Source organism: Leucopleurus acutus (genome assembly GCF_964270905.1).
Source record: "Leucopleurus acutus genome assembly, chromosome: 8".
Taxonomy (NCBI): Eukaryota; Metazoa; Chordata; class Mammalia; order Artiodactyla; family Delphinidae; genus Leucopleurus; species Leucopleurus acutus.
The window spans coordinates 73,251,011-73,263,939 of NC_139151.1; the positions used below are offsets into that span (position 1 = coordinate 73,251,011).

A 12,929-nucleotide genomic window follows, 5' to 3' on the forward strand; every position below is an offset into this window, starting at 1 on the left:
AAAAGATAAGGAGGATAACATTGCCAAATTAAAGGAAGGAGTTGGGCAAGGCATTAAAGCACCACAGGAAACAGTCTGACAGAGGGACTCAAGCTCCATCCGGCCCCCGAGTCCCACGTTCTCAAGCTTTCTGTTTCAAAGCCACCAAGAGAGCTAGAGATGACTTGCTGAAATCTTTGATGCTTGAATGGCCAGAGCTTGGACAGAAGGTACGGAGCCCCTTGTACTACCGGCCAAAGATGGCTTTCTGTGTCTGTCAAGTAAGCAGCAGCATGTGGGGCTTACAAGGAAAGATGTTCCTGAATGCTTCCCCACCTGGGCGGATTTGAAGCACCAGCATACATTTCCCTTTTTCTGGGGTCCCCTTCTAAAATTAAAACTACAGTGTCTGGGCCCTGCCTGCTCTGTCCTGTGGTGATGTGCATCTCCCGGACCATACTGTGACCCATGACCATGTAAGTGACCATATGATGCTGCTGGACCCCAACACTGACATAGGGAGAGAAAAAAGTGAGGCTGGAAAATCATGCATCAGGTCGTGGTCCCTAGGAATGCAGAGCAGAAAGGCAACACTGGTGAGACGGGCATTTCGGAGGGCAGTTCCCCAAAGGACATTTTGGCTTCGTTTCATGGTTGGATTTCTTGTTTTTATTTTTTTCTTCTATTCTATTTTTATTTTTGGAAAGTGTCAGGGGAAGGAGTGTCAGGAGAGCATGGAGGCTTGTTAGATAGGAAACAGACTTCCTAGTACATGTGACCACAGATGCTGCCCTACCCTTCCCATCCCTCCCTGTCTCGGTGCCCAGCCTGGATGTCACTGGAGCCCCACCTTGAAGGCACTAGTTGATCCATCCCTAACACAACATAGCCCATCCTGCAGCTTTCAGACCAGAGGGCTTGGCCTGGCTCCTGTTGCCATGGTAACGGAGTATCAAGGCTTCCTTAAGAACAGGAAGGACCTCTCCCTTCTCTCCTTTTCCACATCAGCTCCTGAATATGGCCCAGCACTCTGCTTTTGCTGTGTGTCCTCTCTCATTGCTTTTCTCCTTTGCTCACTGGCCTCCAGTCATTCCAGCTCTTTCGGTTCTCAGAATATGCTGGGCTGCATCCTGCATGAAAGCTTTCCAGCCTGAGTTCCCCTGCGATGGGGATGTTCTTCTCTTCCCCACTCTCGGTGCCCAGCTCACTCTTACGTCTCAGCTCAAATTTCCCTTCAGTTGGGCTTCCCTGGTGGCGCAGTGGTTGAGAGTCCGCCTGCCGATGCAGGGGACATGGGTTCGTGCCCCGGTCCGGGAAGCTCCCACGTGCCGCGGAGCGGCTGGGCCCGTGAGCCATGGCCGCTGAGCCTGCGCGTCCGGAGCCTGTGCTCTGCAATGGGAGAGGCCACAACAGTGAGAGGCCCACGTACCAAAAAAAAAAAAAAAAAAAAAATTTCCCTTCAGTCGACAAACGTTTTCGAGTACCTACCATGCTCCCCATGCTCTTCTAGGTGCTTGGAGCTACACCAGTGAACAGAACAGACAAAAAGCCCTGTCTCTGTGGACCAACGTGCTATCTCTTCCTTAAATTCTTACCTGACTCCCCATCCCCCCAGGCTAGATCCTGTCCTTTAGTACATGACGGATGCTATTGGTGTCCTGGTTATCTAGTGCCAGTTCCCCTACACTAGACTGTAGGTTCTAGAGGTCAGGGATTATGTCTCTTTTATTCACCCCTGTATACCCCGTACCAACACATTTCCTAACACCCAGAAGGTGCTCCGTAAATATGGATGAAGAAATGGATAAATGAATGAATGAATGAATGATAATTGTTTTTGTTGACAAGTAGCAATATCAGGTGTGAAGATCACACACACTTCTGGGAGGAAGTTGTTTGTGTTGTTAAGAGGCTCAAGAAGAAGCTACCCTGTGCTTTTACTGTCCCTAGAACTTGCACGTTCTCGCTCAGCCTTGTCTGGGGTCTAGGTCTCCCGCTACTTAAGCTCTAGGCGTTTCATGATTTTTTAAAAATGGCTGTGACCATGCCTGACTTTAATGCAGCATCTGTTTGTCTCCCTTCCAATTTCATCTTCTCAGGAAGGAGACCTTCAAGGGGTGCGGTGACAAACTCTGAACTCATAAAAACTAGCACCCCATTTACTCATTACGCCCAGAGCCCCATCTTCCCCTGGGCTGCGATAGTGCCGGTAGAGATGGTCTTCGTCTGCATTAATCATTTTCATGCGCTTTGCACTCAGCTACACTGGTATTCAGAGAAAAATGCTACCATGACAACTGCCACAACAGATGGTATTTGATCAGTCTCTAAGCTACCGAGGAGATATACAGCAGTGCTTCTGAGGTTTGCATATTTTATGTTATCATGAGACCCAGTCCAGCCTTAATCATGATTGAAATGTGAAGTTTTCCATTTGCCTCCGATCCCCCCCTCCTTTCTCTTTCCAGTTGTTTGCCATTTGTTTTGATTTTCCTTGCTCTGTGCCTGGCCTGTTTGGGGATGTATTTCTGGATGTGGGAGACATAGGCGACAACATACATGGTCCATGGAAGTTGCCCTGCAGGTCTAAAGTTTAGAGACTGTTGAGAAGCTATTCCACTTTGGAATGGAGAGCCTGGCTGAGAGTGGGAGAAAGGCTTAATTGCAGCCTGTCTCTCTTGGATGTTCATGGACCACACAGGGTTGAGGCCACATATGGCCCCAAACAAAGGGAAACTCTGGGAAGTACATCTTGGTCTTGGTTTGTCCCCTTACTCCGCCCACTCCTCCATCCAGCTGCTTTCTGCTTCCAGGGTCTCCGGTGTTCTGGTCCCCCTTCTCAGCTTCCTGCCTCTACCCCAGCTAGTAAACTCCAGGAGCTTGATTCCAGAGTTCTTGGACCCATTTCTATGGCAACAACTACAACAGCCTTCTCACCCAGGGCCCCTCCCCACCCATCAGCAACACTGGAATGTCAGACTTCGCACAGATTTTTTTTCAGCTAATTTTGGAAAGTAGTTTATATTGGCCGCTATGTGTTAATGAACAACTTTCGTTGTATTTACATACTTTGCTGGTGAAGAGTCTTTTCCTTCACTCTGCCTCTCAACTTTAACAGGATCCTATCCTCATCTTGCACTGCGTGTCTGGATCCCATATGAGCCATGAGCCTCGTTAAAGATGGGCTCTAGGGCCGCACTGTGCTGTGCTGAGTGCCCCAGGGTCCTGCCACCGTCCTGTCCCCTCCAGGGATGTGGGGGGAGTTTGCAACCTCAGTCGTACTGGAGGATGGATTGTTTACCTGAACAGTATTTATAAGAAAACCTTAAGGTGAATTGGAATCACAAGAGAGCGTGGATCAAAGAAACATTCTCCTCTTCTGATCTCATTCCAAGTGAAGCGGGAGGTTGGAATCCACATCTGACCCTATGCTGCTTCCCAGCCCCGTGCCCTTCCTGGGGTGCAGATGAAAAGAGCGTGGGTCTCGGCCGCCTTGTCGGGAGTGATTTTTAGCCTTAATGGAACATTATTAAGCAGTGGATTTGAAACTTGAGGAATGTTTTTTGAACTCCTCTGTGAGCTGAGAATTCATGGTAGAGGGGAAAAAATTCAAGGCTCTTGATGGGCTTATGAATCGTCTTTTAAGTGACGACCCAAGTTCTTATTTTCAGGTTTTACATTTTCTGGGAGTGCAATCTGGCCATCTGGATAGCGTCCCCCGTTTCATCTCCTCGTTAGGAGAAAGCATTCCTAGTGCCCTTAGGTCTCCTCCTTCACCTAATGTAGGGAGATCCTAGTGCTTCCCTTGTGTATATGCTCTGATTCTCCTGGAAATGGACGGGAGTCAGGGGGTGTATGTCGAGTGGCTCTGTGGGCCCTAAAGAGAAGGATTATGTAAATGTGGGCTCCTGGACTTGGGGGAAGACTCGACCAACACTGTCAAAAGAATCGAGCACGATGCCTGGCACAGAACAGACATCCGCACAATGATGTTGATTGAGTGATTGAAAGAATCACATCCCTCAGGTTGCTCACCCTTGGCACTGCTGACGTTTGGGGTTGGATACTTCTTTGTTGGGAGGGAACTGATGTGTGCCCTGTAGGGTGTTCAGCAGCATCCTTGGCCTCTGCTCACTAGATGTCAGCTTCCCTCAGTGTTGTGACAACCCAAAATGTGGCCACATGCCCCCTGGGGGGCAAAATCTTCTTCCTTTCCCAGTCTCCCTTACTCAGCAAAGAACTATTGATCAAAATTATGAAATTGGTTGACAGAATGATAGGACTGTAACAAAAATCAACAAGAGAGGAAATATTCTAGGTAACCTGTTTATAATTATTTCTCCCCTTAACAGAATTTAACATTTAAAAAGAAAGCCCCATGGGTGAATTGAAATGTACCAAGGGTAGCCTTGCAAGAAGAAATTGCCGTGGACTTTATTTTTTTTAATTTATTATTTTTTAATTATTTATTTATTTTTGGCTGCGTTGGGTCTTCATTGCTGCCCGCGGGCTTTCTCTAGTTGCGTCGAGCCAGGGCTACTCTTCGTTGCGGTGCGTGGGCTTCTCATTGCAGTGGATTCTTTTGTTGTGGAGCACAGGCTCTAGGCGTGCAGGCTTCAGTAGTTGTGGCTCGCAGGCTCAGTATTTGTGGCGCATGGACTCTAGAGCACAGGCTCAGTAGTTGTGGCACACGGGCTCAGTAGTCGTGGCACGTGGGCTCTCTAGAGCGCAGGCTCAGTAGTTGTGGCACACAGGCTCAGTAGTTGTGGAGCATGGGCTCTAGAGCGCAGGCTCAGTAGTTGTGGCACACAGGCTTAGTTGCTCTGCAGCACGTGGGATCTTCCCAGACCAGGGATCGAACCCGTGGCCCCTGCATTGGCAGGCGGATTCTTAACCACTGCTCTACCAGGGAAGTCCTACCATGGACTTTAAATGGTGCTACATACATCAAATGCTCCATAGATGTGACAAGGAAACGTACTTCATGCTCCTTGGAGGGAAAATTCTATAGAACTGCAGTGTTAGTAGAGCAGTGCTTTTCTTGCATATGTTGGCAGGTGTCCCTTTTTTTGTATTTAGTGTCACACTGCCACACTGTTGCTGAAAAACTAAACCTACCCGTGTCAGCCCACCTACATGACACTTCCCAGGATAAATATCAATACCAAGTGCACTATTTTTGATTTTGCATGAACAGATTCAGGGGTGGTCAGATTTCTCTTCTCATTTGCTATGGGGTCATAATTGCCAAAGCCTCCCTTCAGAGCCACGTGTAAGATATTATATTAGAAGAAGTAGGGTAGGGTCCTGTATAGCTCAGGGTACTGTATTCAGTATCCTGTGATAAACCATAATGGAAAAGAATGTATATATAACTGAATCACTTTGCTGTACAGAGAAATGAGCACAATATTGTAAATCGGTTATACTTCAATAAAATAAATTTAAAAAAAATAGATAAACAATAAAAACACATACACACCAAAAAAAAAAAAAAGTAGGATAGGATTATAGGAAGAGACAAGCGGTAGAAGAGGAATTTTGTAAGTTTACTGTGATTCCAATACTAGTGCCTTTGTGTAGAGGCCACAAATCCTTTTGAATGGTTTTGGTCTATTACCACTGTATACGATATCATGAAATAAGGATTGGTATTTTCTCAAAAGCAGGGTTTTGTAATAGAGTGCAATAACATTTAGAGAGATGATGTTTATTACACTTCTACATGGAAGCCGATTGCTCCAAAACACCTTGCACAGGGTCCTCCCAGCCATTCTCTTCCTTCTTCGTCCTCCCCCTCGCCCCCCTTCCCTCCAAGGTGGTAGCACTTGGTTGTCACTGTCAGTCATCCTGCGCCGGAAAGAAGAAAGGAGAGTTTAAAGCCATCTCATTTTTCCTCCCTCTGTGTAAGAAACGATTTTCTGCGATGGTGGCAGGCATAACGTGTAGCATCGGCATTTGTTTCGTTGGTAGGAAATTGCATTCTACCCCTTTTCTTAGAGATGAAAAAATGCCTCCCAGATGAAGACCCTGGAAGGTGAGCTGTTAGCTGGGAAAGAGATTGGGAACCTGAGCTAAAAACTGTGAGGATGGAGTGACCTCAAGCTCAGGGTTGAGCGGATTCTTTTAGAATGGATGCAGTTTTATTCAGGTGTCCCTGAGCTTAATTTAACGTGTTTGGAAGCTGTGAAGACCGGGAGCAGAGAAGGAGAATGCCAGACATCAGGGGAGGGTGGACATGAACTTCAGGAAGACTGCCTTGGAGCCAGACTGTACTCAAATGAGAGCTCGTAAAAGGGAGACACTTCACTCTGTGGCTCTGAAGGAACCATCAGGATATTGCTTGGGGGAGGGGAGGGAGAAGGGTCACATGTACGCTGTGAAAGAGAGTCATTTATGAGTTCACAACAAACCCCATGGGTCAAATACTGGTTGGAGTTCATAAGCGTGTGGCTGGAGCCTGGGAAGTCGGGCGGGGGCTGAGGGGTTGCGGAGGTGAGGAAGATCTCCGCTGTGAAATGCAAGCCGTGTGAAATCCCAAGTTCCCTGTGCCAAGTCCAAGGCAGTTTCTCTTATTTTTGGTCACCGTTGACATGAATCGAGCCCGAACAGTTTCCTGTAGACCAAAAAATAATTAGCCCTGACAACTGAAGGCAAATCAGACCTTTGGGAATGATCTAACTGCTCCTTCCTGAGGGCTGGACGTGAGCTTGCCCTTGGCCGTGGCATCAGCCCTGGAAAGCCTGGGAGGCCTCCCAGACCCTGGTGGGGTCGGGTCCCTTCTGCCACAGAAAACACAGAGGACAGAGAGGTTCGGTGAGTTTGCAGCTCTCCCCGTCCTCTGCGATGCCTGCCATCCTGAGAATTTTGTGAGTAAACACTACCCAGATTCCTGCTGAGACGCCCATTCACTCTTTTTATGCTTAACTGCCCACCTCCTCGGGGGCTGGGAAGTCTCTCCCAGCTGCTGGTAGGTGGAAGGGTCTCCTAAGCTTGTCCCCACCTCTGTGTTTCTGGCAGCTGCTCAAGTGTTGAGCATAGCACTGGTGACAGTGATCAACACGAGAGCTCCAATTCCACCCTGGTTATTTTTGGCAGCCGTGAGCAATCCAAGGCCTTGACTTTTGGCGCTGCGTGTGGTTGGGATATTAGGTAGCCTTTTCCTGTGCAAGTACAGACAGAGGAGAGTGCTGACCTACCTCCATCTATCCGTCCGGTGTTTTCAGGTCATTTTTTCCTCTTTGAGAACCTTAGCAAACGCACAATGAACCCTCTCGCTGACATAGACTTTTGTTCCTAATAAGAGATGGCTCTGGAGAAGACTGAACATTTATTGAGTGTATATTGGTTTTTTTTCCCCCCCCAGATTGAAAACATAGATGCCTGCTTGAATTTCCTGGCGGCTAAGGGAATAAACATCCAGGGGCTGTCTGCAGAAGGTGAGTCTGAGCACTTGTCATAAAGCTGCCCTTTATCGTTCGAAATGCCCACCTGTTACCTATTGATGACGTTTTTAGAGTTAAGCCAAGGGGTGCTGGTGGGCTTCTCCGGTTTTGTCTCTTTCGGGTTTTGAGGCCACTCCATGCTTGTCTGCACTTGAGGATGCCAACTTTTGGACAACCTAAGGGATCTCTGAGAGTGCCGATCCAGCTGTGCCAGCCTTGTCGGCAAGACACGGAGGGAGCAGTGGAGACGGAGCTGCTTCTCTTTGAGAAGGGCTTCATCAAACAGCACCGACTTTATTCATGCGACCGGCAATTTAGTTCATGATCAAGCCAAGCCTTATCTGTGGGAGGGAGAACACTTAACCACGGAGCATACTTAAACTGTGCAAGTTCCCAGGGAAAAATGCCTAATCCTTCTCTCTTAATTTTATTAGAAGAAGCGGCACTTTTCCTAGCTCCCCCCACCCCCCAAAAAAGCATGTGATTTATTAATGAGGTGCTCCATCTTGACATCGTGATTAGCTTTTCATTAACTCCAGTTTTGTGGCTAATTAGCACATTAGCGTCGGCTGGTGGTTCGCTGTTCATTAGGTGCTGGTCTGGAGATGGCCGGTCTGAATTCTCAGCTTCCTCGGGCAACAGCTCACTCTGGAAACTTGCTCTGTCTCTTTCCTGTTTGTAAATACAAGCAGCTGCTAGCTCCCGAGCGGCCATAGGCCCCGGCATCCTCCCAAACTCATTAGGCTGCACCTCCTCCAGGTTTCCCAGAACAGGTAGAGCAGCATGGGCCTCAGATGACACCACCTTTCCCTATCCTGGGCGCGTTTTGCAGAGTTGCTGGTTAGCATTGACTCTGGTAGTCAGTGTTGGGGAGGCGGGGAGCGGTGCGGAAGGACGCAGCCCAGTGTAGCGTAGGTTTGCAAGCGTGATCCTTTTGGGGCCTGTTCCTTGCCTTTGCTCTGCTGTGTGGTGAAAGCTTGGTTTTCCTGGCTGTGTTTCTGGACTGTAGTCTCTTCCAGTGTTGCGGGTAGGCGGCCGCTATTGGTGTCTCGTGTCTCTGCACGGAATTCCCCAAGTGGGACCTCTAACAGGCTGGGGCTGCCCCGGGTCAGACATGGTCACACTGCTTCCAGAGGTCTCTGAGGCAGCTTTCGGTGGTCAGCCTTAATCTCAGCTCTGAGAGAAGGGTCCGTGGAGGATTCCTTTGCTCTGGGCTATGGGCCCTCCTCCTCCGGGGGATGAGATCTAGGCTGAATGGCATGTGGCATGCGCATCGCTGGGGAGTGAGGGGTTGGTGTTGGTGTTTCCATGGAGAGGTAGGGAGATGCAAATTTCTATTCCAAGGAACACGTTGCTTCCTCCTGGTAGAGAGTTCTCGTGCTGGTGGAAGTGGCAGGCACACCTTCCTCCTAGGTCCTGGGCATGATTGGATCCCGGGCCTGTGCACCCCACCCGCAGCAGAGCATCTGCAGGGGCTTCTCTCCTACAAGTCACGCTTAGCAGAAAGGGCTCCAGGGGATGCAGACTCTGTAGGCCAGCTTCATCTCATGTGGCCTGGAGGTGACCCTGGCCACCCTGCCATCTGTCTACCCATTGTCCTGCCTTCTGCCTGTCCTGTCTCTCCCCTGCCCCATCTTCTCTATACCTTAAGGCGTAGAGAATCTACTCAACAAATATTTGTTGAATGAATAAGTACCAACTGTGCTTTGAAGGCTTTTATCTGCATCAGCTCCAGCTCTCACAACTGACGTTGGAATTTATAATATGCTGAGTTTACAGATGAGGAAATTTTCCCTGGAAGAAGTTATGAAGCCCGCAGTGAGTGAGTGGCAGGGCCAGGATTGGAACCCAGGTCTGTGATTTCGGAGCTCCTGTTCATGGTGTCTTTGGGGAAGGCAGATGGATAAAATGTGGGCCATGTACGGGTGAAAGAAATCAAAAAAAGATCTAGAACCTTTGTTGGATGGAACACTGTCTCGGAAGATGCTGGGCAGCCCATGAAGGCATATGGTGCAGACAGACTCAGCCCCAGCCCCCTGGTCGGTGGTGGGATGTGGCCCTTGTGAGTCTGAGCAGAGAAGAGCAGACTGGAACCCGTGTGTTGAGGAATCAGTCACTGGGGTATAACCATGAAGTAAGTTTTTCAGTAACTGCCCCCACCCGTGCTATGTTGACCCCCGTCTTTCCTGCTTGGTTGAGACTCATTTAATGATACCTGGGCCAGGACCCATTCTCTTCAGTCTTGTGCAGTTATTAGAACAGTTTATGTCAGTACTTAAGACTCAGTCTTGTTCATTTTTAAACTTCAGTCTCAGACTCAAAGCTCTTTTCCCCGGTGCCCCCCAGTGCAGGTGGCTTTGGAAGGTTGAGGGGGTCTGGGGGGTGTGATGACTTGACCTCCTTTCCCTTCCCTCGTTCCTGTGCCTGAGCCTCCAGGATTGGGGCAGCAGCAGAGGCAGCCGAGTTCTGCTGGTGGTGAAGTTGCTGCCCTCCTCTTGGTGGGCCATGATTGCCACTGTCCCCACTGGGGGTCTCTGTATGCCCTGCTGACCAGCACTCACTCCCACGCTGCTCCCAGGGTCTCAGTAGTCTCTTGTGAGATTTGACCGCTCTTCTAGCTCACCCCCAGCTGGTAGCAGTCACATTCCATCCCCCTGATTCAGGCCCCTCTTCGTCCCCACACTAAGGTGGTCCTGGTAAGGCCGTAGGCCTCAGTCTCACAGTCCCTGCGTTACCCACCATAGAGCAGCAGGAATGTGTGGGCTCTGCCTTCCACCTGTAGTGATGGAACAGGCCTCCTGCCACCTGGAAGTCCCCGCCATACAATCTCTCTCCAGCTCTTTCTCCCCAGCTTCGGTGGCAAACAGGCAGATCTGCCAGGTCCCTGCTAAGCAGGTGTCCCAGCTGGGCACTAGAACACCACCACCACCACCTGGAGTTATTCTCTTGAAGCCTCTACTCCCTCGGCTTCAAGGAGTGCCAGGACCCCACTGTCCTGTTCCTTGGTGAGGGGAGGAGATATCCTGTCTCTGTGATCATCAGTCGTGACCACCCACGCCCAACCTCAGTGACATTCTCTCATCAGGATCTTCTTGTATTGATTCTGGGTGCGGTGGGTAGAGGCTGGTGATGGTGGTCTTTGGTTGTAAGACTAATTCTGGACTAGTGCTCTCTCGTGGGAGGGTGACTGGTCCCAACTTCTGTCAGTTCCTTGAACTTACAAAGCAAGGGTACTTGGAGCCTGTTTTCCTCAAATGGGCCTTATTCACAATTTCAGGGCTACAGGAAGTACCTCCATTTGACGTACTGTTAAGTTATAGGAGTGGAAATCATGTATTGAGGACCCGCCATGTGCAGTCACCGGGCTAAGTGTTGTACACATTTTAGTTTATATCCTATTTAATCCCCCACAGCAACCTTCCGAGATCAGTATTCGTATTACCCCATCTTACAGATGAGGAGACTATGGCCCACAGAGATTGTTCCATGTGGCAAAAGGGAGGCCCACAGAGTCAGCAGTGATCAAGCTACTCACATCTGCTGATGCAAGTCCTGGTATTTTATACTGCTCACCACTATCTACACTTCTAACCACCCCCATAACTACTAGAAAATCATTATAGTGTTTAAAGAAATCATGTATTTTTTTTTAACACTGTAAAACTGTTTATTTGGGGGAAAAAACAACATTTCTAGAAGAATAAAGTCGCATCAGCACCTACCAGAGTAACTCCCGCCCACTTGCTCACAGCCCACAGGATTCCCATTTAGGGCCGTGGCCTAATTTGCAAAAGATGCTACACACAGATCAAGTTTTTAACAACGTGTTAATCCCAAGAGATCACACTGGGAGGCCACAGCGTTTCCGCCACCTAGAAGTTCAGGCTCCCAGCCTCTTCCAGATCCTTGAGCTTCAGGAAGAGAAGAGGAGGAGGAAATGCCCACTAGACCCAAGTCTGGGGCAAGGGGATATGCTTTCCTGTTTCTGTTCCCCAGGGACAATCATCTTTGCAAAGGAATAATGTTGCAGCCCAGCAGTCCTTTTCCCGCCCAGCGTGTTGGCACGAGTCTAAGCTGGTATTTCTCCCCTCTGCCGTTCGCTGTCGCGTTCAGGGCCTTCCCCTCACTGTGCTGGACCACACTGCCAATGTTCTGCAGGGACTTGAAGGTTTGGGTGTTCACAGAGCCAAATTCCACTATCTCGTCATCCACCTTGCAGACCTGCGATGCTGGCAGGGGAGCCGGGGCTGATGCTGTTTGCTGTGGCGAAGGCTGAGCAGGGCTGAGGTCCTGGCTCTGGCCCAGGCCGTGGCTCATGGCCTCCCTGCGGGCCTCGGCCAGGTCCCGGGCCTGCTTCTCCTTGTCGCGAGCGTGCAGCTGGTGCAGGGCCTCCTCCACCTGCTTCGTCACCGACTTGTGATCGTTCTGCAAGCAGACGATGTTGTGCCTTGCGGTTCGGACTTGGTACAGGTCCACATCTGCCCGGGGGTAGCCCTCGCAGTCCACCAGTGGCTCGTTCATCCCGATGCCTTTTTGGCTCTCCAGCACGTCGTAATTGGCTTTGATTTGCGCCTCGATCTCCTCCTTGCGCCGTATCAGTTCCTGTATGTCGCTGACAGTCACCCCGCTGGCCTCCGGGGAGCCTCCGCTCTGCCTCGTTTCCTTCTCCGACATCGTGAACCTCGGCCCAGGAGCCCGGACTGCCGGTTTCCCGACCGTGGACACCCGAGAGAAATCATGTAATTTTAATGCTCTTTGTTTTCCTTTTGAAGATGATTGATTGCCCTGAGGCTCCTCCTCTGATTTAAAAAAAAAAAAAAAATCCGCGGTTGGAAAGCCTCATAGGCACATCTCCACCCTTTCCCAGGGACTAAAGCCAGGTTTGGAACCCGGGAGGGTGTGTGCACCTGTCCTTGAAGCAGCTCAGCAGCTCAGGCCCTGTCCTGGCCTCCCTGCAAGAGAGCCACAGGGAGCCTTTGTTCCAGGGCACAGACGGCTGATGCCTGCGAGCAGGGGCTGCAGGCCCAGGTGAGCCCCGTGGAGATGCTGCTGGTTTGGGGCTTTTCCTGTCCCCTGCGTGTTCCCCAAGATTGGACCCATCCGCTTGCTCCTGGAGACCTGCCAGAGTCCTGTGAGCTTGGGCCTCAGCCTGCCCGGGGTGCTTTTCCAGATCACTTCAACCCCTCACTCCACCTGTCACAACCATCTGTAAACCTGTTCCTGTGAAGAGGAATGGCCTTTATCTCTGGGAGTTTTGAGAACACCTGGGGTTTGCGCTACCTGGCCCTGAGCCCATCCTCCTGTAATGGGGAAGCGGAGGTCTGGAGGTGAAGACATATCCTGTTTGTTTAAGCACGCATTTGCCGGGCACATCTATATGCCAGGCACAGTGCTAGGCACCGGCATACACGGAGAGTCACATTAGTCATACAAAACTAGCTTTAAATTCCAGTTCGTGAGAGAGCTGTGCTGGTGGTATGTACAGGATCCAGTGGTGCCCAAAGA

The 12,929-nt window shown here is 50.1% G+C and overlaps 1 protein-coding gene and 1 pseudogene across 4 annotated transcripts in view; one reads left to right on the forward strand and one right to left on the reverse strand.

Annotated features, from left to right (window-relative positions):
• NAV2 (neuron navigator 2) overlaps positions 1 to 12,929 on the forward strand; it is a gene marked incomplete at its 5' end in the record, with an annotated part of 757,282 nt that overhangs the window by 515,449 nt on the left and 228,904 nt on the right. For all 3 annotated transcript variants that reach the window (XM_082845354.1, XM_082845352.1, XM_082845353.1), the window contains one exon: positions 7,346 to 7,418. In XM_082845354.1, coding sequence (XP_082701480.1) covers positions 7,346 to 7,418 — 73 coding nt within the window. The remainder of the gene's footprint in view (positions 1 to 7,345; positions 7,419 to 12,929) is intronic.
• On the reverse strand, positions 11,263 to 12,322 carry LOC309965005 (26S proteasome non-ATPase regulatory subunit 9-like; annotated as a pseudogene). The gene has a single exon. The product of its transcript is annotated as a 26S proteasome non-ATPase regulatory subunit 9-like (transcript).